General features: G+C 54.9%; 3 protein-coding genes across 5 annotated transcripts; 2 read left to right on the top strand and 1 right to left on the bottom strand.

The window, feature by feature from the left end:
* The first annotated feature begins 1,548 nt into the window (after positions 1-1,548).
* POLR2H (RNA polymerase II, I and III subunit H) lies at positions 1,549-5,538 on the top strand. 2 transcript variants are annotated; one of them, XM_079704668.1, is made up of 5 exons: positions 1,549-1,772; positions 3,018-3,101; positions 3,186-3,279; positions 4,079-4,162; positions 5,167-5,538. In XM_079704668.1, the coding sequence occupies exons 1-5, from the start codon at positions 1,700-1,702 to the stop codon at positions 5,282-5,284; spliced, it is 453 nt and encodes a 150-aa protein (XP_079560794.1). In that variant the 5' UTR covers positions 1,549-1,699; the 3' UTR covers positions 5,285-5,538. The 2 variants fall into 2 exon arrangements, with proteins under 2 accessions (XP_079560794.1, XP_079560795.1); XM_079704669.1 differs by lacking the exon at positions 4,079-4,162.
* A 4,158-nt stretch (positions 5,539-9,696) lies between these two features.
* THPO (thrombopoietin) lies at positions 9,697-13,351 on the bottom strand (the record flags this gene model as incomplete). The annotated part of the gene is given in 7 exon segments (XM_079704420.1): positions 9,697-10,391; positions 10,631-10,798; positions 12,296-12,382; positions 12,685-12,812; positions 13,047-13,191; positions 13,194-13,221; positions 13,317-13,351. Coding segments are annotated over 7 exon segments (1,257 nt in total). The 3' UTR covers positions 9,697-9,725.
* A 3,443-nt stretch (positions 13,352-16,794) lies between these two features.
* Positions 16,795-25,392, top strand: CHRD (chordin; the record flags this gene model as incomplete). 2 transcript variants are annotated; one of them, XM_079705152.1, is made up of 23 exons in its annotated part: positions 16,795-16,942; positions 17,183-17,286; positions 17,765-17,894; positions 18,033-18,161; positions 18,258-18,357; positions 18,481-18,568; positions 18,927-19,068; positions 19,184-19,324; positions 19,409-19,491; positions 19,568-19,715; positions 19,874-19,980; positions 20,118-20,237; positions 20,882-21,038; positions 21,385-21,605; positions 22,044-22,157; positions 22,481-22,753; positions 22,833-22,926; positions 23,043-23,099; positions 23,372-23,475; positions 23,946-24,048; positions 24,445-24,599; positions 24,762-24,864; positions 25,217-25,392. In XM_079705152.1, the coding sequence occupies 23 exons, from the start codon at positions 16,795-16,797 to the stop codon at positions 25,267-25,269; spliced, it is 2,874 nt and encodes a 957-aa protein (XP_079561278.1). In that variant the 3' UTR covers positions 25,270-25,392. The 2 variants fall into 2 exon arrangements, with proteins under 2 accessions (XP_079561278.1, XP_079561277.1); XM_079705151.1 differs by having other exon boundaries at positions 17,762-17,894.
* Positions 25,393-25,791: the final 399 nt, after the last annotated feature.

Below are 25,791 nucleotides of genomic sequence, written 5' to 3'. Positions count from 1 at the left end.
GAGCGGCGCCCGGGCCAGGGCGGGGGCGGGTCCGCTGGCACGTGGAGGGGCCGCACGGGGTCTGTGGCTCTCCGCGTCCGGCCGGGAGGGGCCGGACTCGCGGGGCTCTGTAGGGCCTGGGGCCGGGGGCTGCCGTCTAAATCAGACTTTCAGGCCCAATCCCTCAGGAGCGGCGTCCTCTCTTGCTTTTCCGCTGGGGCCAAGGGCTCAGACCGGCCTGGCAGGGCCCCTCCACTCCGTCGGGGGTGAGAAACAAAGCTGGGGGGACTCGGAGGGGGACGCTAGGCCCAGAAGGGGGGTGCTTGGAACTGGGACCCTCGGTCTCTCTCATCCCCTTCCTTTCTCCTTGCCTTCTTCTCGGCTCCCCGAGGGAGGTGCACTTGGAGCAACTTGGCCTTCCGCTTGTGCGGGGGTGGAGGTGGAGAGAGAACGGGAAGGGGTGAGGCCAGAGGGGAGGGAGGTCTAGGTGCCTGGGAGTTGGGCGTCGGGGGACAGAGGTCGCTTCTCCCTGGCAGGGCCCAAGGAGAAATCCGAGTAGCTGCTGACGTCTAGCCGCCAAGGGGGAACGGCCTGCTGGCGCTCTGCGCTCTGCGTTCTCTGTAAGGGTCCGAAGAAGGATAGAGCAGAGGGTGGGGTGAGCACAGGTGGATGGGCAGTGTCAGAGATAGTGTCAGGGGAAAGGCGTGTGCCCAGGAAACAGGCAGTGTGCCGGAGGAGGCAGCACCAGGGTGTAGGGGCACGTGGGAGCAGCGGGGGTTCCCAGGAGGAGGGAGCAGTGTCCAGGAAGGGGGCAGTGTGAGAGCCGGCACCCTAGAGGAAGGGGCATTGTAAAAGAAGAGGTGGTATCCGTAGGAGAGGATAGTGTCAGGATGAAGGAACACATAGGAGAGCTTGTCCAGGAGAGGGTCGTGGCGGAGGGGAAAGGGCAGAACCGAGCTTAAGGGGCAGTGCTCAAGGAGGGCAGTGCGTGGGGGTTAATGCCTGCTGAAGGGGCGGTGTGAGGGAAGAGAGTAGGGGTGGGGACGGTGCAGGCTTTCCTCTTTCCCATGGTGACATCATGGCAAATTCCCAAACTGGACGGACCCGGCTCAGGTGACAGCCATATGGGCCGAGCCGGCCCGGGCCGGCCTGGGTGCCAGCTGGAGGGGCTGGGTCCTGAGCCCTGCCGGGCCAGCGCCCTGGGGGCGGGGTTCTTCTCCGCTCTCCCTTCGCACGGACTGTGCCCTCGGCGGGCAGGCAGACCGGCACGGTAGGGCTCGGGCCAGGCTTCTCTGGGCCAAGGATCAAGGTCCCTGGCTGGGGTAGGCCCCCAAGCATTCCAGTCTTCCTGACCTGGCTTCTGAAGAGGGCGCAGTAGAGCCACTGGAGAGAGCCGGACAAGACGCCGCCTCGGCCGGAGGTGGGACCTATCGTGTTGCCGCCCGGGGCGGAGTTATTTGGACCTGAGACCCGCCCTTAATACTGCAGCCTCTCGGAAAGAACCGTTCGGGGCGGAAGTTAAGAAGCCCCGAGAGCTAGGTGGCGGAAGTGGCCGCGTTCCTGCTTGTCCGTGCGCATGCGTTATTCTATTTCTTAGCCGCCGCTCTTCAAGCGCTTCCTTTTCCTTTCTCCTCTTTACCTCCACGCGAGGGGGTGCGCGTACCCCTAGTCGTCGTGGTCGCGCTCTCAGCCCCTCCGCTATTTTCGTGGCCCCCTCACCATGGCGGGCATCCTGTTTGAGGATATTTTTGATGTAAAAGACATTGATCCGGAGGGCAAAAAGTTTGACCGAGGTAAGTAAGATTTGGAGGGGCTGTTTGGGGGAAGGGGCTAATCTCCTCGGGGACACGCCCCTGGGCCTCTAGTCCACCCATTTGACGTAGCCGACCCCTACCGGCAGGTCTTGGTGTAGGGACCTTTCTCAGGAAACATTTTACAGAAGAAACGGAGGCTTCGCGCTCTCCCTGGCTTCACACAAGCTGTGCCCGGTGCCTGGATGGCCTTTTCTCCGGGCATCTTTCTAATCGCTACCCACTCAGTGCTAGGCGCTGTACTGTGCACCTTACACACACTTTATCTTACTTATTCCTTTCAAGAGCCTCCATGAGGGAGGTGGTGTCTTACCCATTTTGCTCTGAGAGACTAAGCAACCCACCCAAGGCTGTACAGCGAATAATCCGACCTCAGAGCCCATTGCCCTCAGAGTCTTTAGCTCTTTGTGAAATCCTCTCGGAGTTAGAGTTGACTGCTTGGTGTACAAGTCTTTATTCTGTCATTGATCAATAATTGTCCTTGGTGTCTCTTCTTTTGCCTAGAGACTGGGATGTTTTTTGGGACAAAACGCAGTTCTTACACAAGTTGATAATCCCCTTAGCAGAGCACCTGGCACAGAGAGACAAAACCTTTGGATGAATGAATAACTTGCCCCAAATCAGGTTGTTTCTTAACCACCTAGGTAGGCCTAGAACCTGGATATTATTTGTTGCCAGAGGATCTTTGATTCTTTTCTGGGGATTCTATCCACTTGCCATAGGTTGTGTCCCCTTTCCTTCTTGCATATGTGGTTCTTTTTTAAAAAAATTATTTATTTTTGGCTGCCTTGGGTCTCCGTTGCTGCACGCGGGCTTCTCATTGCAGTGGCTTCTTTTGTTGCGGAGCACGGGCTCTAGGCACGAGGGCTCAGTAGTTGTGGCATGTGGGCTCAGTAGTTGTAGCTCGTGGGCTCTAGAGCACAGGCTCGGTAGTTGTGGCACACGGGCTTAGTTGCTCTGTGGCATGTGGGATCTTCCCAGACCAGGGCTCGAACCCGTGTCCCTGCATTGGCAGGTGGATTCTTAACCACTGCGCCACCAGGGAAGTCCCTACATATGTGGTTCTGATTGAGCCTGCACGTCTATGAGAGGCCAGTGGATACAGGTTGGGTTAGATTGAGTATTCTATTGCATCCAGCCCCCCCAAAGTAGGAGTCTGCCCTGTGCTGTAGGGTCTGCCCTGGGCCAGGCAATGACCTCTGCCACTCTTTCCCTATTTCCCTCCAGTGTCTCGACTGCACTGTGAGAGTGAATCTTTCAAGATGGACCTCATATTAGATGTAAACATTCAGATTTACCCTGTAGACTTGGGTAAGTATTGAACATAAACAACAGCAGGAGGCTTTTTGCCATTTCAGCTATTCTTCACCCTCTGATGCTGCTGTTATTTTTCAGGTGACAAGTTCCGGTTGGTCATAGCCAGTACTTTGTATGAAGATGGTACTCTGGATGATGGTGAATACAACCCTACAGATGATAGGCCTTCCAGGTGAGGGAGTGGAGCAGGGAGAACTTGAAATATGCCTGAGGACTAAGTAGATAAGTGGTATAGAAAGACCCTTACTTAATTCATAAAGTAAATGATTATCAGCAGAATCTATGTAACCTTAAGGAAATTGCTGCACTTAAGAATTCAGACATTCAGGTGTTTATCCAAAGCAGTGATTACAGTGTGAGTTGTAGCTTTTTGATGGCAGAGGAAATGACCACTGAATGACCTAGGCTCTGTGGGCCTTGTGTCTTGGGAGGGAGTTTGGTGTGATGCAGAGGCTTTTGAGCCCCACTCAGTTCACATCTCAGCTCTACCACTTATTTGTTGAATAACCTTAACCTCTTTCTTTTTTTCTTTTTTCTTTTTGGCTGCGTTGGGTCTTTGTTGCTGTGCCTGGGCTTTCTCTAGTTGCAGGGAGCGGGGGCCTAGTAGTTGCAGCGTGTGGGCACTAGAGCGCAGGCTCAGTTGTTGTGGCGCATGGGGCTTTGTTGCTCCGCAGCATGTGGGATCTTCCTGGACCAGGGATCGAACCCGTGTCCCTTGCATTGGTGGGGGATCCTTAACCACTGTGCCACCAGGGAAGTCCAACCTTAACCTCTTTCAATCTTAGTTTTCTCATCAGTAAAATATCGATGGTCATACCCAGCTCACAGGGTTACTCTGAGGACTAAATGACATTATGTTTGGAAAGTGCCTGTTGTTATGATGCTGGCACTTAGTTACCAGTTACCATTTTTAAAGGGCCTCTTATTGTTGTTAACTACATTTAAGAATAACTGCCACTATTGTTCCACAGGGCTGACCAGTTTGAGTATGTAATGTATGGGAAAGTGTACAGGATTGAGGGAGATGAAACTTCGACTGAAGCAGCAACACGCCTGTAAGTTCGCGGTCTTGTGAGAGCCCTCACCCCCTCCCTTTTGTGAGAATTTGGTCTGTGCTCTGAAAATTTGGACCCTGCTCAGGCTTCCTGGGTTTCTTTCCCCAAGCACCTCAGACCTAGGTGGGACCCGGAAAGAAACTGTTTTGGGAACAATTTTCAGTCTGAAATGTAGATTGCTCACTTTGCCCTCTGTCAGGACCTCAGGGCCTGGTGGTCCAAATGAGAAACTGAGAAACTGGTAATCTAGCTGTGTGAAATGCCAAGGAAGGTTACTTCTCCAAGAACTAAATGCAGCATAAGTGATTAAACTGCTAGGCGTGTGTGTGTGTGTGTGTGTGTGTGTGTGTGTGTGTGTGTGTGTGTGTGTGTGTGTGTGTGTGTGTGTGTGTGTGTGTGTGTGTGTGTGTGTGTGTGTGTGTGTGTGTGTGTGTGTGTGTGTGTGTGTTGCCACTCTGCAATCCAATCCCTAGTTCTTTGGTTTCTCTGCCCAATTATTTTTTTCTTTTCTTTAAAATCTTATTAAAACAACATGTGCCCTTTGTAAGAAATTTGAAAAGCAGAGAAGTAATGTGAAGAAGGAAAAAAGTCACCTATAGTTCTATAAACAGAGGGAATCTTTTACATAAACATTCTTGAATGTTCTAGGGGTTTTTTTTCTGTGTACTTTTTTCTTTGAGCTCATGTTGTTTATTACAATGTTTTGTTCTGTTCTTTTTGCTTAATGTTATGTAAAACATGTTTCCCCATGTCAATTTTAAGCTATTCCTAAACATTTTAATAGCTATGTAACATTCTAGTAAACGGATATATCTTAATTGATTTGACCATTTCCTTTATTCTGGGCATGGAGTATTTTCCACCTTTGCCGATATAAAGAACAATTTGGTTCCTGATGACAAGACTCTAGAAGGATGCCTTTTTTTTCTTAGGTTGGGTTGGAGAGCTGCTGAGTAACAGTGGCTATGGAGCTCAGACTCATGGGACTGGGTCTTCTGTTTCAGCTCTGCCTACGTGTCCTATGGGGGCCTGCTCATGAGGCTGCAGGGTGATGCCAACAATCTGCATGGATTTGAAGTGGATTCCCGAGTTTATCTGCTGATGAAGAAACTGGCCTTCTGAACCACCTAGAGAGCCAGCCTTGCTGCTTAGTCACGCAGGTCATGGACGTTCGTTCAAGCCCGAGTAGCAGTTGCTGTTGTTCACCTGTTCAGGAGGGGCTGGCTCTCTGTCCACTGTGGGTGCATCTTTAGGAGGTCTGGACTCAATGGGAAACTGACTTGCCTGCAAAAGACCCAGTGGGAGAGCTTAAAATGAATCAGAAGTTGTTTTATGTATATGATTTTTTAAATTAAACTTTACTTTTTCAGACTCTTTTCCCCTCTTTTTTAGCAAAGTTTTTTCCATTTATTTTAAAACCATTTTTTCCAGTTTGCCTATGGTATATTATGTTTCTGGCCCACAGCCAGATGATCACATGTCAATGTTAGGATCTATCCCAACATTTTGGTATCTGGGTTCAGGGTTATCTCCGTCTCCTGGCTGACTACCCGCAATATTTATTCTCCAGTGTGGTTTTCTGTCTGGGAGAGAGTGTTGTGCTTTTGGCCCCTGAGGGCACCACCCATTTGGCATAGAACCCTGAATAGGCAAGGAGCTCTGCTCGTGTTCTTCCAACACTTTCAGTTTCTCAGGAAGTCAGATCACATTGACTTGAATGAGTTGCTTGCATAGCCTGGAAATGTTCGTCATTTTTATGGAAGCTTTGAGATGAGGCTTTTCGACACACGCATGGGACACAACTCTGAAGAGGAGAGGAAGAACGATTTGGTGGTTGTGGAAGCAGGTGGAGGAGTTAGCTCTCTGCTTTACATTCTAGTGGTGACCTGGAGGGAGGGTAAGTGGTGGTGGTTTTTACCAGTGACACTCAACAGGGAGCTGCCTCACAGACCAGTGAAGTAGACAGGGCAGCAATACCAATGAGGTTTGGCAGTTCAGTGCCAGTGCCTGGGACAATACAGCAGTCTGACTGCAGTCACTAATCTAATTTATCAGTGGGGGAAGAACAAAGTTGAGGAAATGGTGATGCTTACAAGGACTCCAGCATTGGAGCTGGGTCTTCAGCCTGGCATTTGAGGTCTCAGACAGTACATGAGACTCTCATTTCCCCTGGGAAGTTCAGGGTAACAATCCAGAAAGATCGTAAGTGTGTATTAAGTTGTCTCTTTTTTTTTTTTTTTTTGCGGTACACGGGCCTCTCACTGTTGTGGCCTCTCCTGTTGCGGAGCACAGGCTCCGGACGCGCAGGCTCAGTGGCCATGGCTCACGGGCCCAGCAGCTCCGTGGCATGTGGGATCCTCTCGGACCGGGGCACCAACCCGTGTCCCCTGCATCGGCAGGCGGACTCTCAACCACTGCGCCACCAGGGAAGCCCAGTAGTTGTCTCTTTTGATCTCCCGGTTTTGCGGCGAGAGTTGGTCCTCCTGCTGGGATGCCTGGGGTATTTCCTTCCCCATCATTTTCAGGTCTTCACAGGAGGTGTTAGAAATAGTATTTAGGGAAATGGGTTGAAAATGAATGGCCTCTGTAGGGGGGAGGAAAAGGTGTTTCTTTTGCTTTACTGTGGGGTGGGGGTGAGGGGAGAGGGAAGTAGGAGGTGAAGTGGGAGTTGGGATGAATTTTTATAGAATCCTAGAACCTCTTCCGTGCAGTTAAATTTTTTTGTAGGGGTTGGAGAAGGATGGATTTAGGTTGGAGAGGGAGAACCTAATTACCGATAACAGTTTGCGGGGTAGCTAATAGTTTGCAGGGTAGTGTAGCAGACTGTCCTAGCTGCCCTGGGGTGGCAGAAGAAAGAGAACTGGTGTACAGTTGAATAGAGAGAAGAGCGTCCTCGTTGTAACAGTTTTTTGTCTTTTCTGTAAAGGGAAGAAGGGACTGAATCAGCCAGATAGAATGATTTGGGAATTGGTTAGATGCTCAGTAGAGGCAAGTTAGTTCCCACTGGAGAAGCCCATGGGTTATTTACGTTTGCCCTAGGGTAAGTCAAATGCCAGTACTGGATGCCTGGAACTTTCTGGCTACGTACTTCTTGCAGTTTTGCCATCTTTGTCTCTCAGCTGACTGTCTGAAAACCCCTTAATTCTTTGTCTCTGGTCCTTTTGGCATCTCTTGTACTGGGTGCTGGCTTTCATGTGCCATAAAATGTTTCATTTGTTCATTAAAGTTAACCTACTTTAATATTTCAGTAAGTTAAAATTTCCACTTACTATTCTCTTGACTCCATGCTGGAATTTGTAGTGTGGATGAACTGATTTTCTACCATGCAGAAACTGACACCATCCGAAATTTGGACGGCACTTCTGAGCTTTGTGCGTTTGTTGACTTTTTCTCCATGGCAACTGTCCTGTCCATGGGGTGGCGGGGGGAGACACCTGGAGATGCCTAAATTGGTCACCCCACCAAGAGCTGTGGTTTTCTACTCAGAACTCTTTAACTGTTGATGTGTACTCCCTAAGGACTTGGAAATTTTTTCCAATAAATAGAGTCACTGACTGATATACTGGACAGTGCACCACACTGGGGAATGTATGGGCTCCAGACTAAGTCAACCTAGGGTGTTTCTTCTCCTGTTCACAGGCTGTGAAACCACTGGGAACTTGCCGGGCTTCTCTGAGCCTGTTTCCTCATCCGTAAAGCAGAGATGATAATACCTACCTTATAGAGATGTGTGAGTATTAAAAAAGATAATGTGCATAAGTTTCCTGACATACTGGCTTCCATTCTACTGTTTTGGAATGCCTTTAATGACCCTGGGGTTTTATGGTAGTGTTTGGAACCCTAGGTTTCTGGCTCCTCTACCTACATGCTAACCTTTCCTGTCCTTTGGGGAGTTGAGGTGGGAGAGGAAAAAGCTTCCATTAGTTTTCCTACAGACAACTCTGGAGGTAGTGTTGACCTTGCAGTGGAGTGCTTGGGGCAATATAAACCTCTGCTTCCCAAGCACCATGGTGGCATTTATTCAGAAAGCCCCATAAGCCTGACTTCTTTTCTAGAGATCCCCTGGCAGAGTTTATGGTGTCACACAGGGTTGCTTTTTAGATAATGTACACTTCTGGGAATTGGGAAATGAGCCTTCAACTTGCACTTGACTTGTGCTTGTCCCTCCTGCTGTGTGAGCTCTAGGAGACTGACTCAAGCCACTTCCTGCATTTCCCCCTGACCTCCACAGGAGGGAGGCAGGAACCCACGCCTGGTGAAGCTTCCTGCTGAGCTGCTGAAGTGCTGGCTGTTTGCTCAGCTGTCACATCCAGGTCTCATCTTGTCTGACTGACCCATCTGCACAGCCTTACCTGGGGTGTAAGGCTCTCCAAAGCTTCCTGTTAGCTTTTTCTCAGGGAGGGGGGATCTGTTGCCCATGAGAAGAACATCTTCCCCTCGCTTTGCAGGTAGCTTTTGGTTCCTCTCGTTTATTCTGCCTTTATACAGTCTCAGTTTTGTCTATTGCGTAGGAACTGCTTTTCTGAGAGACTTCTCATTCATTTCTCAAGGGTAAGGATCTCCTAAGAAAAGGAGATCAGAGCCCCATTAAGAATGGTAATAAAGGGGGTAAAGAGACTAACCTTAGTTCTGAGCAGAAAACCAAAGCTTTTTTCTGTTATAAGCCCTACCTCCGTTCAGAAGCTAGGCCAGGCCAGGCCTTTGCAGAATTATCATATGAAAAAGAGTATATAGAGGGCTTCCCTGGTGGCGCAGTGGTTGAGAGTCCGCCTGCCGATGCAGGGGCACGGGTTCGTGCCCCGGTCCGGGAAGATCCCACATGCCGTGGAGCGGCTGGGCCCGTGAGCCATGGCCCCTGAGCCTGCACGTCCGGAGCCTGTGCTCCGCAATGGGAGAGGCCACAACAGTGAGAGGCCCGCGTACCACAAAAAAAAAAAAAAAAAAAAAAAAAAGAGTATATAGAGAAATAGTAAGTTATAAATTTGTTCAGAAAATAGACCAGAGATAACTAACTGCTCTGGTGAACATCATTAATAGTTAAAAAAATAGCTTTTGTAGTTTTATGGCATGTAGTAAAAAATTATACTTTTTCTGTCCTGTATGTCTCCCTTCACCCGGGCTTTGGGTTTCAGGTGAAAGCAGGAAATCTGGTAAAGGCATACCTCGGAGATATTGCAGGTTCAGTTCCAGACCACCACAATAAAGTGAATATCACAATAAAGCGAGTCACACAAATTTTTTGGGTTTTTTTTGGTTTCCCAGTTATGTTTACATGATACTGTAGTCTATTAACTGTAATAGTATTATGTCTAAAAAAAAAAGCAATGTACATACCTTCATTCAAAAATACTTTATTGCTAAAAAATGCTAACCATCATCTGACAACACAGGGTTGCCATAAACCTTCAATTTGTAAAAAATGCAGTATCTGTAAAGCATAATAAAATGAAGCGCAATAAAATGAGGTATGCCTGTACAGCTGCAGTTGTCTCCCAGGGCCTCTCCTCCGAGTAAGGGGATTGTACTTGGGAGGCGATGCTGATGTCGGCAGTGCCCAAGTACCTTACTCTTCCTGAGACAGATTCTGGAAGTGAGAGTGGGCTGCAACTAGAAGACGACTGGTAGAGTTGGGTGTGATAGCAGAGGGGTCAGGAAGCAGGGGTTGGAGCTGGACCGTGGGGATGGGCAAGGTGGGTGAAGGAGAGAAGAGTGTGTACTGTCCAGGAGGAGGATAGGCTGGGGAAGGAGACTCTCCAGGCTGGAGGTAGGGTGGCAGGGAGTCCATGTCTGAAGTTTCCGGAGGAATATCCGGGGCTCTTAGGGCCCTGGGTGTGGGTCCAGGAACGAGTCCGTGAATTCCACTCAGGGGTCCATGTGTCCTGTTCAGGTGTCCAGGGATTTGGTCTAGGGACCTGGAGGTTTGGTTCAGCAGACCAGGAATCTTGGCTCTGAATCCCTGCAGCCTGTTCAGAAGTCCAGAGCCAGTAGTTCTGGCTGAGACACTGGAGTTTGTCTCCAACAATCCAGAAGTCCTGTTTGGGAGCTTGTTCAGTATGAGAAATGGAGAGGTGTTCCCCAGGAGAGCTGTGGTAGGTGGGGCCCGCTTGGCACAGAGGGTGGGTCCCACTACAAGCAGCAGGAAACGCACCTTTCCTCGGAGCAGTCGTTGGAAGCTCAGGAAGATGGCACTTGGATCCTTGTGAGCTGTGGTTCTTCCCTGTGCAGAAAGCTGAGGGCAGAGGATGGGCCTGAGGCCAGAGACCTGGGCCAGATATCATGCCTCCCTGTCTATGTGGGAAAGATAAGGTAGCAGAACCCAGGCTTTGTGGCTGGAGGGAGCACTCCTTCGCAGGTCAGCTCTTCCACCCTCAAGATTTCTAAAATTCCCCTTTCTTCCCTCAGGTCTTCTGAGGGGACCGAGTCAGAAAAGAAAGACAGCTTCTATAGTTCCCTTGACTGGGGACTTACCTGGGTTCCTAGGAGGCCCTGCAGGGCCCCAAGGAGGAGGCGGACCTGTCCAGAAAGCTGCACCAGTAGGGATGAGAGGCAAGTGGGTCCCAGTTGTCCCCGCGCTGCCATCACTGCCTCCAGCAGAAGGGTCGCGGCTCCCAGAACGTCCTGTGCCTTGGTCTGCTCCTGGGAAAGAGATGGAAGAGAGAAGCAGACAGCTTCAAAGGGTATGCTAATAGCGGGTGGGGAGCCTGTAAGAGTAGCCAGCAGAATGAATCATAGGAGCTGAGAATTGGACAGGACCTAGGTCCCACCCAGTACAGGAATTCCTTCAGTCTCCCGACAATTGGTCATCAGCCTCTGCTTGAATAACGCCAGTGTCCAGTAACGCAGCCTGGTCTCACATGTAATTTCAGTCAGAAAAGCTCTTTTTTTTTTTTTCTTACATTATGCTGAAATCTGCCCTATTAGAGCTTTTACCTCTTGGTTCTAGTGCTGCAAATCTACTCTTTCTGCTACAAAACCAGGATCATATGCTTTAAAAAAATTAATGTAGATATAAGACCATCATAAAGATTATAAAGATGAAGGGAAGGGGCTTGCTGATAAATGGCAGAGCTAGAACTACATGGGATCACTAGCAATTACCCTTCCTCCCTGGCCCAGTCCCCCAGAAGACCTGAGGGAAGCAAGGGAGTTCTAGGGATCTTGAGGGGAGAGGAGCTGACCTTCTAAGCAGTGCTCCCTCCTGGTAGGTTTCCTGAGTGAGTCTCAGACTGAAGCACTTCATGCTCTGCCACAAGACTGACACTCTTCTCCAAGCTAATCACACAAGCTTTATTATTTTTTTAAACCATTCCTTGCATAACATATTTTCTAACCTCTCACTGTTCAGGTTGCTTTCCTCCTTTTGGAAACATGCTAGTTTAATATGGTCCCTCTGAGTAAATGAGCATGTTTCTAAAAGAGGATGGCTAGTACTCAGTGCAGTAGTTTAAGTGCAGTCCACTCAGAATAGAGTTTTTTAGGAAGATTTCTACAATGTGGATGTTAAACATCTAAAGCCACCTATGAGCCCTACCTTTTTAAGTAGCTACTTCAATAATGTTGTTACAATGCTAAGTTTGGGGTCAATCCACCCCTCCCCGGTCCTTTACACAGTAAGTACTAGGGCTAGAAGTTTATATGAGGGAAGTAGGGACACTGTGGCCTGAAAGCTGGAATAGGACTTTATTCAATTACTTTTCACATCTAGAACTTTATATACATCTCTGTTAAATTTCACCTTGTTTTTGACCTAGCCTTTTAGCAGTTTGAACCTTAATTCTGTTTTTTGTTATTTTAGCTGTGCGTCCCAGTTTTGTGTCATCTGAGGATGACAGATCAGTCTTCTTCACACCAACTTAAGAAGGCTGAACAGAAATAGGTCAAAAGCATGGCCATGAGAGACTTCTATCCAGCTTTTCATGGTGGTCAACTTTGACTCTATTTTACATACTGGACCACAAGCCATCATCTTGTCCGGAGGATATCCCCATAGTAGATTGTACGTTGGGTTAGGGTGGCCAAACTGAAGGTGAGATCTTTTTAGGGAGCTCAGGAATTTTGAAAAATCCATGGGAATCAGTAGGAAACACATGAAGACAGGATTCGGGAAACCAAGGGAAAGGATGGCTTTCTTACTGTCTGGGTTTTCCATTCTCCCAAGCTGAAGTCCACAGCAGGCAGCAGGACGGGTGTGGACAAAGGGTTAACGTCTGGGCACTGGCTCTGTTGAAAAAGATTGGTGGGGGGATGATGGAGAGGGCGCTGAAATAGAGGGGGTTATGGTGGCCCAATTACCAGGACAGGCTTCCATGAAATATAACAAGACTAGAGCTTTTAAGAGAGGGTTTGATTGTAAACCATAATCCTTGTAAAGGGGTGGTAATGGGGGGCGGGGCGGGGGCGGGGTGGTCTTACCGAAGACAATGTTAGAAGAGTGGTGATTGGAGGGAATGAGAGGAAGTGATGGGAGTCAGGGTATCTCACCAGTTAGGTGGATAGTGGGGAGAGTGCTTGGGGATTCTCACCAGTCTGCTGTGAAGGACATGGGAGTCACGAAGCAGTTTATTTAGGAGTCGGGGGTCACAGGCAGGAGGAGCCGGGCTGGACAGAGTTAGTCTTGCAGTTAGGAGAGGCATGACCACGAGGAGCAATTCTTAGATGAGGAGAGGTGAGGTTGAAAGGGGCGGATAAGGAAGAAATCATTGTTGGGTGGTGGTCCAGGAATTCCCACTTAGGACCCAGACCTGAAATCCAGGGAATCTGCCTCTCAGAGGCCTTATTCCTGGGAGATTGAGGTCCCCCTGCCCCCGCACCACAGCACATCTCCTTTCTCTTTCCCCTCTACCAAGTTCTGATTTGGCCCTAGGTCTCTCAAGGGTTTTCTTACCAGTCAGCTCCATTCTGGCCAGGCTGTCTGGTTGGAGTGGCTCCCTGTATGGGGCCTCTCCCCTGAATCCGTCCTGGGGCCATGGAGGCGGCTTGGGCTCTTGCACTTCTGGGCAGAGTGGGGTGGGGCACAGGTGGGGCACAGGTGGGCCAAGGAGGAGGGTCTAGAATCTATCCTGCAAGTGACAGGAATAATGAGCATTATCGAGTTCCCAGGAAAACACTCTGCCTGGCTGGTGGAACAGATGCTGGGAGGGTGTGAGATGCTGACCAGCCTAGGACTGCTAAAGCTCGGACTGCTCCCATATCATCTTGTGATGTTAGCATACGGCATCTCCTCTTTGTCAGGGTTCCTCAGGACGTCTGAGGCGGCTCTGGTGCCCCTGCCCCCTGCCGAGAGCTGCAGGACGGGATGTATACACACACATCTAATTGGCCTCAAAGTCTGAGCAACCCTGTTTGGTTGGAGAAAATCTGGGATGGGGGTAGAGAAGGGAAGTATTGTGGCACAAGCCTGGAGAAGAGATTGGAAATGGGATACAGGGCCAGGACAAGGAGCTAGCAAACATGTACAATGTGCTCAGGGGTAGCTTGGGGAGTGGGGTTGAGGAGGGAAATTGGGCAAAAATGAAACTTAACTACTAAAGGTCGGTGATTAAAAGATTGAGAAGGCGGTGTAGGAGAAATTAACCTCTCATTCTTTTTCTATTTACCCCAACATACAAAGCCTCTTGGAGTTTTTCTTTGTACTCTAAGTTCTGAAATACTGGGTTATCCAAGGTGAAGAGATGGGCTAACAGTCCTGGAACTTCCTTCCTGAAGCAAGTTGCCCAGGAATGAGCACAGGCTGGGTGAGATGATGCCCACCTTGCAGGGCTTACCTCGCCTTAGACACCCACCATATCTGTCTCCTAGCCTGCACCTTCCTCCCTGCCCCCTCTGCAGACCCCTTCCGGTTCCTTTGCAGGACCCCACACATGGCTTCCTCCTTCTTTCACAAGTTGTGCAAAGAGGCCTGCACCTGATTCAATATTGGGATTTCCTGTGGGTCTGTCAACATGCATGAGCCCTCCTCTCATTACCCTCTCCTTGTGCCCTGGCTTGCCTGGCCCAGCTTCCCCAGCCCCAGGATTCAGAACCTCGTGAGCTAACTAGGAATGACTGGGTAAGAATGGGGACTGGGGCTGTGTCCAGCTTGGTGCTATGTTCCCTAAGTCCAAAAAAACACCTCCTTATTTTCCCCCCTGGCCCATGTCCCCTTTCCTTAGGGCCAGCCGCGACTGTGCTGTATTCCACCAAGTCTGTGATCAGTCCCTCAGAACCCAGCACCCCACCCCCTACCCCTGCTCTGTCCTGCTCCTCCCATTCTGGGAAGGCTACACTCTTCTCGACAAAGGTCAGTGCCTGCAGGTTCCAGTTTGCCTGCCCCTCCCCCAGCAGAGAGCCCAGTTCTTCTTTCCTGTCCTTCCTACCCTCACTGAACTCCAAACCTTGCTTGCCACTCACCGGGTGGAGAAGGGCTCCAGGACCCAGGTGCGGAGCAGGCGGCACTCTGGGGAGCAGATGGGTAGGAAAACAGGTGGCGTTGGGGCATAGCCCCTCCAGGGCAGTGGGGTCACACGCCTGCCCGGGCCACTTCTGCCCAATCAGAGAGCAGGGAGCCACTAGACACTGGCAATGGCCCCCGGAAGTGACGCCTTCTCCTCCCACCCGCGCAGGACCTGGAGCCCCTGCCTGGACCATGGTTCACTAGCGGAGCCCCAGCTCCTCCACCCACGCGCACCACACAGAGGATTTGAACAGGGAGATCTGTCTTTCCCTAGGAGATGGGAAATCTGGGACCTGGTTGGGGGGAGAAGATGGGAGAGAAACGGGTTTTTTCCAGGAGGATTCTGGCAGGACACTTTTGTCCCTGAGGAAGAGGCATGGAGGTCTGGCTTTAGACTGGTGGGTCTCTCAGTTCCTGGCTGTCCAAATTTCTCTTTTCCCTGGACACCACACCTGCTGCTAAACTCTACTAGGACTCTTGCTTTCCTGCTTTTCTCGCCAATCACCCTCTGGGGGTCATGTCTTATGCCCCCTTTGCAAGTGGGAACGTGGGTGTCGCCTGTATTACAGAAGACCCTGTCAGGGGTCGGTGTTACCAGGAAGCAGTTTGGACAGTTTGAGAGGCCTTCAAGCTGAGGGGGTGCCTGTGCTGGATTAAGCTGTGCTCAGGTACCACTCCGTTGGGGCCCAGTGGCTCCGATGGCTAAGCCCACTTATCTCTGTGCCGGTGCCCTCTTTGCCTGCCCGGTCTTTCTCCCTCTTCCATCTCCTACCACTCCACATGTGACAAGAGGAATAACCAGGCCCATGTGTCCCTGTCTTAGGAAAGACAGCTGCTGAACCTCCCCCGCAAATACCTCCCGCTGGCCCCCCTCTTCCTTTGGCCCTGGCTCTAGTTCCTTTGCTTTCCCCTCAGTCCCACTCTCCCCACAGTCCGTCCTCAGGGGCCTCCTGGCCTGACCTTGTTCCCCTCCCCCCCTCCCCCCTAGTTCTTCCTCAGGCTGTCTCCTGCTCCTCCTCCCCAGGATGGGGCTGTCTGCTAAAGAGTATGGCCTAGATCCCGGAATTCTCCAGTTCAGCCAGACGAGATGCCTCCCAAGATTAGGAAGGAGGGTGCCGGGATGCTTGGGAGGATGGTGGGAGAGTGGGGGTGGGAGGGGGCAGGGAGGCTGTCCTGACCAGGAAACCAAGACAAAAGAGGTTGTGGGTAGGGTGGAGAGACAGAGGGTCCCCAGGGCGAAGGGAGAGGGTGGGAAAGTGCGTCAGGTTGGGGATGATGATGGTTGGATGGGCCTGAGCACAGGTAACTGTAGGGAGAGAAACACTGTCACCAGACAGAAGGGGGATACTATCTGTTTCTGGCTAAGTTCCTATCCTGGGGAACAGTAGAATGAGGAGAGCTCAGAGAAGAGGTAGGACACAGGCTAGGCAGTGAGAGTGGTGTGGGCTTTGAGAGGTGCTGTGGGCCCAGCGTCAGGCGAAGATGAGTTGACGGGACTTTTCTGCACGTAGTCATCCTTAAAGACAACTCTTCATCCTTCCTGCAGGAACCCAGTCCTAGCTCAGTGGCCGGCCCAGGCCTCGGGCAGTCTCTGCCCCTCCCTGGTCTGGGGCTCCCATCCTGGGCCGGACACGCACCTCCTGGTCCAGCGTGGTGGGGGGCGCTCCAGACCCGCCTCTCCTCCCCTCTTTGCGCCCCCTGGTCCCTCCCCTCCCCTCCCTCCCCTCCCTCCCCTCCCCCTTCCCCTACAGCCCCTCCCTCCTCCCCTGCCCGGTTCCAGCCCCTCCCTCCCCTCCCCCATTCGCGATCCGGGCCGCTGCTGCTGGGCCGGACCCCCCGGGCTCAGCCCGGCCCCTCGCCGAGCCGCCGCCGCCGCCCCGTTTGCTGAGGAGGAGGCCCCCGGCCGGGGCGCCGGGCGCGGGGCATAAAACGGGCCAGAGCCGTCGTCCGGGGCACTAGAGCCGCGTACGGCCCGGGTCAGCGGCCGCCCGCCCGCCCGCGCTCCTCCCGGCCGCTCCTCCCGCCCCGCCCGGCCCGGCGCCGACTCCGCGGCCGCCCGACGAGCCCCTAGCCGCACAGCTCGGGCCCTGGCCCCGGCCCCCTCCCGCCGTACCGCCCCCGGCCCGGCCCTCCTCCCACCTCCCTCCTCCCTCTCCAGCTCCCTCCTCCCTCCCGCCTCCCCAGCTGTCCCGTTCGCGTCATGCCGAGCCTCCCGGCCCCGCCGGCCCCGCTGCTGCTCCTCGGGCTGCTGCTGCTCTGCTCCCGGCCGGCCCGCGGCGCCGGCCCCGAGCACCCAGCGCTGCCCATCCGGCCCGAGAAGGAGCCGCTGCCCATTCGGGGAGCAGCAGGTAGGTGGACGCCCCTGGGGAGGCGCGGGCGGGGAGTCCTGCTCGGGGCAAGTCTGCGCCCGCCCGGAGGGGGCGCCGGGCGCAGGTGGCTCGGTGCGGCGGGCGGCCCGGAGGGGTGGGCGGGGGCCGCGAGGCGCGTCGCGCCCGGGGACCCGGGGCCCCGGGGCCCGGCCGGCAGCGCCCGGGGCGGGTACACGGTAGGAGCGGGACAGCTGCCGCCAGCCAAGTCCGTCCCCGTAGGCTGCTCCTTCGGCGGGAAGGTCTATGCCTTGGACGAGACGTGGCACCCAGACCTGGGGGAGCCCTTCGGGGTGATGCGCTGCGTGTTGTGTGCCTGCGAGGCGGTGAGTGGACCCAATGGCCGTGGCCGGGGCCCTCGCGGGTCGGGGACCGCTGGGGTCTTGGGACGTCGGAGGGACTCGGAGTTGCCGAAGAAAGAGAAGTCAGTCTGTAGATATTTGGGATATTTTTCTGACGGAGGAAGCGGGGAGGAAGAGCCCCCTTCAAGTCTCAGGTGTTGCCTATTATTGATCACCCACTGTGTGTCAGGCTCTTTGCCAACTCCATTTCATCTGTCTCTCGCTTAACTCCTAGTACAACCATGCTAGATAGATACTATCATTACTCCCATTTTTCAGATAGGGACCCTACGGCCCAGAGAGGTTAAGTAACTTGTCTAGAGTTATGCAGCTTGTATGTAGCAGAGCAGTCTCACCCCGTGGGAAGACCTTGCCCTGGTCCCGTGCCTCCTCCCGGCTCGCCTTTGAGTCTCACCAACAGCGTCTTGCCCTCACTCGGTTTTCCCGTCTTCTCTGCGAGCAGCCTCAGTGGGGTCGCCGCGCAAGGGGCGCGGGCAGGGTCAGCTGCAAGAACATCAAACCCGAGTGCCCAACCCTGGCCTGCGGGCAGCCGCGCCAGCTGCCCGGACACTGCTGCCAGACCTGCCCCCAGGGTAAGGCCCGCTCCGCGGTGAGAGGAGGGCAGCAGGGCCGCGACGCTTAGTCCTGGGCCACGCGGATGGAGCGAATGGAGCGGCCAACTGGCCCTCCTCGTGCCCAGCTGAAACCCGCGTCCCCCACCCCCGGTGCAGAGCGCAGCGGTCCAGAAAAGCAGCCAACGGGCCTGGCCTTCGAGTATCCGCGGGACCCAGAGCACCGAAGCTACAGCGACCGCGGGGAGCCTGGAGCTGAGGATCGGGGGCGTGGAGACGGCCACACGGGTAGGCAGGGGCTACGCAAGTGAGGACCGGGGTCATGGCTGGGGCCGGGCTGCAGCAGCGGGTGACAGTACTAGGGATATCTTCCTTCCCTCACAGACTTCGTGGCGCTGCTGACAGGGCCAAGGTCGCAAGCGGTGGCACGGGCCCGAGTGTCACTGCTGCGCTCTAGTCTGCGGTTCTCCATCTCCTACCGGCAGTGAGAAAGGGGAAGGAGGGAGGAGGGGTCAGCTGGGGGCCAGGGAGGGAGAATTGGGAGAGGCTGGAGGGGCTGCTTCTGGCCCAGGCTCGGAGTCCGTGCTCAGGGGACTCTCATTACCAGGCTGGACCGCCCTACCCGAATCCGCTTCTCAGACTCCACTGGCAGCATCCTGTTTGAACACCCTGCAGCCCCTACCCAAGATGGCCTGGTGAGATGATGCCGTTTATGAGTGCTTATCCAGTCTGGGCGCTGTGCTGAGAGCATGTTCTGCATTACCTGCTTGGGTCCTCACAACAGCCCAGTGGGAGAAAGGCACTGACATTATGATGCCCATTTTACAGATGAGGGAACTGAGGCTCAGTAGCAGAATGTGACTTGCTCAAGGTCACACAGCTAGTAAGTGGTGGAGCCAGGATTTGGACCCTGGCATCTGGCTCCAGGGCCCCTTCTCAAACTTCCTAGGAGGGCCTGGGGGCAGCTTCCCATATTCCTTCCTCACCAGACATGGGCCTCTGAGCAGGCCTGTCCTGCATTCTGAGTAGAGTCTTCTTGTCTCTCTGCTCCAGGTCTGTGGGGTGTGGCGAGCAGTGCCTCGGTTGTCTCTGCGGCTCCTTAGGGCAGAACAGCTGCATGTGGCACTCGTGACACCCGGTCACCCCTCAGGGGAGGTCTGGGGGCCTCTCATCCGGCATCGGGCCCTGGCCGCAGGTGAGGGGAGCAAACAGCTCCTGGACGTGAAGTTTGGAGTCTTCTCCACCCCCGGGAATGGAGTGGGCTGAGGAGGGGACTTTCTGGTGGGCTCTCATGGTCCTTTCTCCCCCAGAGACCTTCAGTGCCATCCTGACCCTGGAAGGCCCCCCACAGCAGGGCATAGGGGGCATTGCCCTCCTCACGCTCAGTGACACAGAGGACTCCTTGCATTTTTTGCTGCTCTTCCGTGGGCTGCTGGAAGCCAGGAGTGGGGGTAAGTGGGATGGGGGCAGCACATGTGAGGAGGGTAGGGAGATCACCTATGTTTCAGAGGTGTCCACATGTGCGGCTGTTGCAGGACCAACCCAGGTTCCCTTGCGGCTCCAGATTCTACACCAGGGGAAGCTACTGCGAGAGCTCCAGGCCAATGCCTCAGCCCAGGTGAGCAAGAGTCTGGCTCTTACTGCCACCGGCTCTGGCCTATTGCTGTGCCCACCATACCCTGCTCTGCCCCCAGGAGCCAGGCTTTGCTGAAGTGCTGCCCAACCTGACAGCCCAGGAGATGGACTGGCTGGTGCTGGGGGAGCTGCAGATGGCCCTGGAGAGGGCAAGTGGGCCAGGGCTGCGCATCAGTGGACACATTGCTGCCAGGCAGAGCTGTGATGGTGAGGCAGGGCGAAGCCTGGCACCCTGGGTACACACAAGTGAGAGGCACAGAGAAGTGCCAGAGGAGGGGCCGGGTGGGTATAGGAGGGATCCTGGGGGCTGGGGCTGTGAAAGGCCATGCAGCAAACCTCCTTCCACCTGTCTTGCCCCTCTGCAGTTCTGCAAAGTGTCCTTTGTGGGGCCGATGCCCTGATCCCCGTTCAGACAGGTGCAGCCGGCTCAGCCAGCCTTACACTGCTAGGAAACGGCTCCCTGATCTACCAAGTAAGAGTTGGGGGATGGAGGAGGTGGGAGGGCAGCAGGGCAGGGCAGCAGGGCAGGGCGGGGCTTTAGCCTGCAACGGTTCAGGGCCCAGGCCTTCTCTGCTACTCCAGTTTGCCCTCCCTGACCCTGCCCTCCAGGTACAGGTGGTAGGTACAGGCAGCGAGGTGGTGGCCATGACGCTGGAGACCAAGCCTCAGCGGAGGAACCAGCACACTGTCCTGTGCCACATGGCTGGACTCCAGCCAGGAGGATACACGGTGAGTGCTTCAGGCAGAGCAGAGCTGCAGGTCCCAGGCACCAGAGCTGACAGTGCAGGGGGCTGTGGGAAGCCATGCTGGATGAGCAGGGATGTTCCGCATCATTCACTCACTCACAGGCTCTCTCACTGATGCATTGATTCACTGGACACATTTTTAGTGAGCCTCAGGCTAAAGACTGCAGTACAAAGAAGATCAGATGTGGCCCCTGTCTTCAGAAAGCTCATGTCAAGTGGAAGGAGTTACACAGGGAGACCAGTGCAGCAGATCACGTAATAGTAAACGTGATCGCAGTGGCTGCTATTTATTGAGCCTTTCTATGTGTCACAAACTGTACTGGTTGTCTTGCTTCTGTTATTTTTGGCCCTCACAGTACTCATTTAATAGATGGCGAAGTGAAGGATCAGAGAGATTAAATAACTCCTCAAGATGGTTGCATAGGTAGGAAGTGGCAGGGAAGGGACTTGAACCTGGGCCTGCCAGGTTCTTAGCCAGTGTTACTGGTGTGTGGAAGTGTGTATGGGTTTAGTGGGGGCACAAAACGTGGAAAGGGTTCAGAATCTTGGGCTTGTGTGAAAGCTGAGGAGGGGTTCATCTGGGACCTGGCAGGCTACAGCTGGGGCTCACCCTTCCCTGCCCCCCAGGCTGTGGGTGTCTGCCCTGGGCTGGGAGCCCGGGGGGCTCATATGCTGCTGCAGAATGAGCTGTTCCTGAACGTGGGCACGAAGGACTTCCCAGATGGAGAGCTGCGGGGGCACGTGGCTGCCCTGCCCTACAGTGGGCACAGCGCACGCCATGATAGTGAGTGCTCCAGGGGTCTGCCTGCCCTTTGGTGTCATCTAACCTGTGACTCAAGCATGGGAGGGATGGTGCCAGAGGGCCAGAGCCTGGCGTGGTGTCTTTCTCTGTGCCTGAGCTCCAGTTGGCATCTGGAGAAGGTGGGGATGTATAGTGTGGCCCTGCCGGGAGACCCTCCCTGTTACCACACACAGTGCAGGGCTCTCACTTGCTGCTGCCCCAGCCCTGGGCCTGTGGACAGTGCCGGGCAGCTTGTGGAGTCCGTGTTGGGGGAGATGGGGAATGCCGGGATTGAGTCGCTGCTCTAGGCCACCTTCTCATCTGTCACCTCTCCTCTGTCTGGATCCAGCACTACCTGTGCCCCTGGCAGGAGCCCTGGTGTTGCCCCCCGTGCAGAGCCAGGCAGCAGGGCATGCCTGGCTCTCCCTGGATACCCACTGTCACCTGCACTATGAAGTGCTGCTGGCTGGGCTTGGTGGCTCAGAACAGGGCACCATCACTGCCCACCTCCTCGGGCCTCCTGGGATGCCAGGGCCCCGGCGGCTGCTGAAGGGATTCTATGGCCCAGAGGTGAGGACGTGATGGTGGGAGGCAGTTTGGAAAAGATCTACTTTCTCACATGAAAGGCTGTGTGGGCCTGTGGCAGGAGAAGCAGAGAGCAGGCAGCCTCAGGAGTCAGACAGACCTGGGTATGAATCTGACTCAGCCTTTTATTATCCATCCTCTCTCCTGCATCCTACTCTGGTGGGATCCCTTGGATAGTATGTAATATCCTGAACCTCCAGAGGGGTATGTGGGATGGACCAAGCCCCCGGCGTGGGGTGGGTTGCCATGGAATCGGGGCTAGAGAGACCTGGCTTCTGAGCTCTGCACCATGGCTGCTGGGCTTTGCTATCCTGGAGGCCTTACTTAATCTCCCTGGGCCTCAGTGTCCTTACCCGCGAATTGGGAGTGGTAGGCTCAGCCCTAGAGTGCCTTGTTCCCGTCCCTGATTCTGTCTACTCACAGGCCCAGGGCGTGGTGAAGGATCTGGAGCCTGAGCTGCTGCGGCACCTGGCACAGGGCTCTGCCTCCCTGCTGATCACCACCAAGGGGAGCCCCCAAGGGGAGCTGCGAGGGCAGGTAGGCAGGCAGTGCGGGCCGGTGGGGATGGTCCAGGGTTGGGCTAGCACTGTGTGCCTTAGTCTGTCGCTTGCTTTCTCTGAACCCCGGGGCTGGTAGAATCACACACACTCCCTCCTGGCAGGTCGGGAGGATGAAGCCAGACGAGGTACTTAATGAGGCTGGTAGCTGACCACCTGTCCTTGGCAGCTAGGATGATTGCCGTGGATAATAGCATCCTCCTGGGGCGCAGGGGCGCTCAGGGTGTCTTGGGCTGACTGGCTGCTGCTGGTGGAGACGCAAGGGGGAGCCCGGGCGCTGCCTCAACCTGCCTCTCCTCTCAGGTGCACATCGCCAACCAGTGCGAGGCAGGCGGCCTGCGCCTGGCGGCAGCAGGGGCCGAAGAAGTACGGGTGCCCGGGGCTCTGGATGCAGTGGCGGCCGAGGCGGCTGCGCTGCCCGCTGTGCTAGGCCCAGATGCCCCAGCGCCAGCCAAACCTGGTGGCCCTGGGCGGCTCCGAGACCCCAACACCTGCTTCTTCGAGGGGCAGCAGCGCCCCCATGGGGCTCGCTGGGCTCCTAACTATGACCCGCTCTGCTCGCTCTGCACCTGCCAGGTAGGAGGCCCTGGAAGGGCACACGGGGGGCCTGGGTTCTGGGTCAGGATCGCAGTCAACCCCCAACCTCTCCCTGTAGAGACGCACGGTGATCTGTGACCCCATGGTGTGCCCGCCACCCAGCTGCCCAAGCCCGGTGCAGGCGCCGGACCAGTGCTGCCCTGTGTGCCCGGGTGAGTGCCCTGCAGGAGCGGAGAGGGTAATGGAGGGTCCACCGTGCGGGCATGAGGCCTCTGCGGAGGGAAGGAGGGGGCCACCGTCTGCTTTCACTACTTCTTTGGATCCACAGAGAAGCAAGATGTCGGAGACCTGCCGGGGCTGCCGAAGAACAGGGACCCTGGAGAGGGTGAGCAGAAGTGGGTGTGGAGGGGTAGGGAATCCAGAGGGGCTGTTGGGTGGGACCGGGGTGGGTGGGTGGGGGGAGAGTGTTTATGGGGGTGGAGGGAGGCTGAGGGGCACAGGTTACAAGTGACACCTGACAGGCTTCATCAGATTCACTGGCCCACAAGTGGGCCCTGCGGTTAGACTACTGTGGGGTTGGCCTGAGGCTCAGTCCTTGGTTGTGGGCCCAGCCAATGAACTCAGTGCTAATGGCAGCTGGGCACTATCCCCCACCAGGCTGCTATTTTGATGGCGACCGGAGCTGGCGGGCAGCGGGCACCCGGTGGCACCCTGTCGTGCCCCCATTTGGCTTAATTAAGTGTGCTGTCTGCACCTGCAAGGTAGGGCCACCCAGTCTTCTCTGGTGCTGGGACCCAGCGTGTCTGCAGAGCTGGGGAGGGGGCTGGTAGGAGAGGAGAGCCCAGTCTTGGTGAGGAGGGCTCAAGGATCAAAATAACATGAGAAGAGTTCCCTGGGCTCCGAGAGCTGGCTTCCTATAAAGGAAAAGGGCGCGGGCTGATTTGGGTGTGAACTCTGGCTCTGCCAGCTGACTAGCTCCATGTAACCCTGGGCACTTTCTGTGTGTCCCTGAGTCTCACTTTCCTCTCCCATAAGCAGATGTGGTAGCACCTACCTTGCAGGGCCACAATGAGGATTTGAGTTCAGGTGCATAAAAAGCCCCAGCCCAGGGCCTCTGAGTAAAAGGCCGTGGATGTATTACTTTTGAGGTACGGGAAAGGAGAGGGAGGAAGCAGGAGGCTTATGTGCTTCTCCTTTTTCCTGATACCCCTCACTCAATGGATCCCTACAGGGGGGCACTGGAGAGGTGCACTGTGAGAAGGTGCAGTGTCCCCGGCTGGCCTGTGCCCAGCCTGTCCGTGCCAACCCCACTGACTGCTGCAAACAGTGTCCAGGTGAGGGGGGTGGGCACTGAGGCTTCTTGGGGCAGATAAGGCTTTTTGTCCTTGTCCTGGGTCGGGGGGGGGTGTGATGCATGGTGAGGGGATGCCTAGTGAGGGTGGATGGAAGGGATGTCTCAGCTAAATCAGTATTTACCCAGCATTGCTCTGTGCCTAGCCTGGAGCCAGGGATCTACATGCGCTGGAAAGAATGTGCATGTGTTAGTGGGCTGTGATGGGATCCAGTTCCTGTCCCATCCATCTACCCATCCATCCATCCATCCATCCATCCAAATTTATCACCTACTAAGTGCCAGAAACTGCTGGGTGACAAATAAAACCTGGATGGCCCTCACAGAGCTCACATCTACTGACCTCTTCCTCCTTCCCTCCTTCTCTCCCTGCCAACAGTGGGGTCAGGGGCCCACCCCCAACTGGGGGACCCCATGCAGGCTGATGGGCCCCGGGGCTGCCGTTTTGCAGGGCAGTGGTTCCCGGAGAGCCAGAGCTGGCACCCTTCGGTGCCCCCCTTTGGGGAGATGAGCTGTATCACCTGCAGATGTGGGGTAAGTGAGGGCTTGTATGAGGCGGGCACTGGGGGCCTGGCCTGGGGGAGGGGAACTTCCCAGGGAGGGCAGACTCCTGGGGGCGGGCTTCCCCCAAGAGGCTGAAGGCCGCTGTGCCCCAGCGCCTCGGGGACCCTCAGGATCTGGTCTGTCCTGCACCAGGCAGGGGTGCCCCACTGTGAGCGGGATGACTGTTCACTGCCACTGTCCTGCGGCCCAGGGAAGGAGAGCCGCTGCTGTTCCCACTGCACAGCCCGGCGGCGGTGTAAGTGAGGGGCCTGGGGCAGCAGCTCCGGGCTGCCTGTGGGACGCCTGGGGAGGGAAGGGAGCCCCTGCCATGTGGCGGGAATAGCACCCACTGCTGCACAAGTGCCACCCCGTCCCCCCCGTCACAGCAAACTTGTGGACTTGTTCTTGATTACCTTTTCTTTAGGAATGAGATTTCTGCCGCTCAGAGGAATCAGGCAACTAGGCTAAAGTCATGCAACTGGTGTGTGCTGACTTGCTTAAAAAATTCTGATCTTTCTGGGACCAGAACAGAGGAGCTCTGCTGTGCCCTTCCTGCCACCCCACTCCCTCACTCCTCTTCTAAAGTTCACTCCCTCTGTCTCCAGCAGTTGCAGACACCAGGACAGTTGCAGAGCTGGAGAAAGAAGCTGAAGGCTCCTAGGGAGCAGTCAGAGGGCCGCGTGACCAAGAGGATGGGGCCTGGGCTGGGGGAGGAGGGGCGCCGAGGACCCCGCATTCTCCTGCGGGAAATCCAGTGCCTTTGGCCCCTCTTTTCTGCCTCTTCTCCCTCCCCCACTACCTCTGGGAACCACAGCTCCACAAGGGGAAGGGGTAGCCGGGGCCGACCAATGCCATGTCCACTCCAACTTCGGCCTTGTCACCCTCTCGCCTCTGCCTTGGAAGCCCAACCCCTTTCATTCTGTACATAATGTCACTGGCTTGTTGGGATTTTTAATTTATCCTCACTCAGCACCAAGGGTCCCCCCACTTCACTCCTGCTGCCCCTGAGCTGAGCAGAGTCATTATTGGAGATTTTTGTATTTATTAAAACGTTTTTTTTCCAGTCTTTGGGCTAGTGGTTGTTTCTTTGTGACCAGGGGCCTGAGTGAGCCCCAGTGGAGAAGGGTCTGAGGGTAGGCAGAGAGAGAGAGGGCCACCGGCTCCTGGGGCTTCCCTCTGACCC

This window comes from Hyperoodon ampullatus (assembly GCF_949752795.1).
Source record: "Hyperoodon ampullatus genome assembly, chromosome: 5".
Lineage (NCBI taxonomy): Eukaryota > Metazoa > Chordata > Mammalia > Artiodactyla > Ziphiidae > Hyperoodon > Hyperoodon ampullatus.
Note: the sequence above shows the minus strand (reverse complement) of the source record. Positions and strands in the feature narration are given on the sequence as shown.

Excerpts from the sequence above, each read along its gene's own strand:
- POLR2H (XM_079704668.1), top strand. The coding sequence starts at position 1,700 with ATGGCGGGCATCCTGTTTGAGGATATTTTTGATGTAAAAGACATTGAT. Across the intron at positions 3,102-3,185 it reads GATTTACCCTGTAGACTTGG|GTGACAAGTTCCGGTTGGTC; the intron begins GTAAGTATTGAA and ends GTTATTTTTCAG. Across the intron at positions 4,163-5,166 it reads ACTGAAGCAGCAACACGCCT|CTCTGCCTACGTGTCCTATG; the intron begins GTAAGTTCGCGG and ends CTTCTGTTTCAG.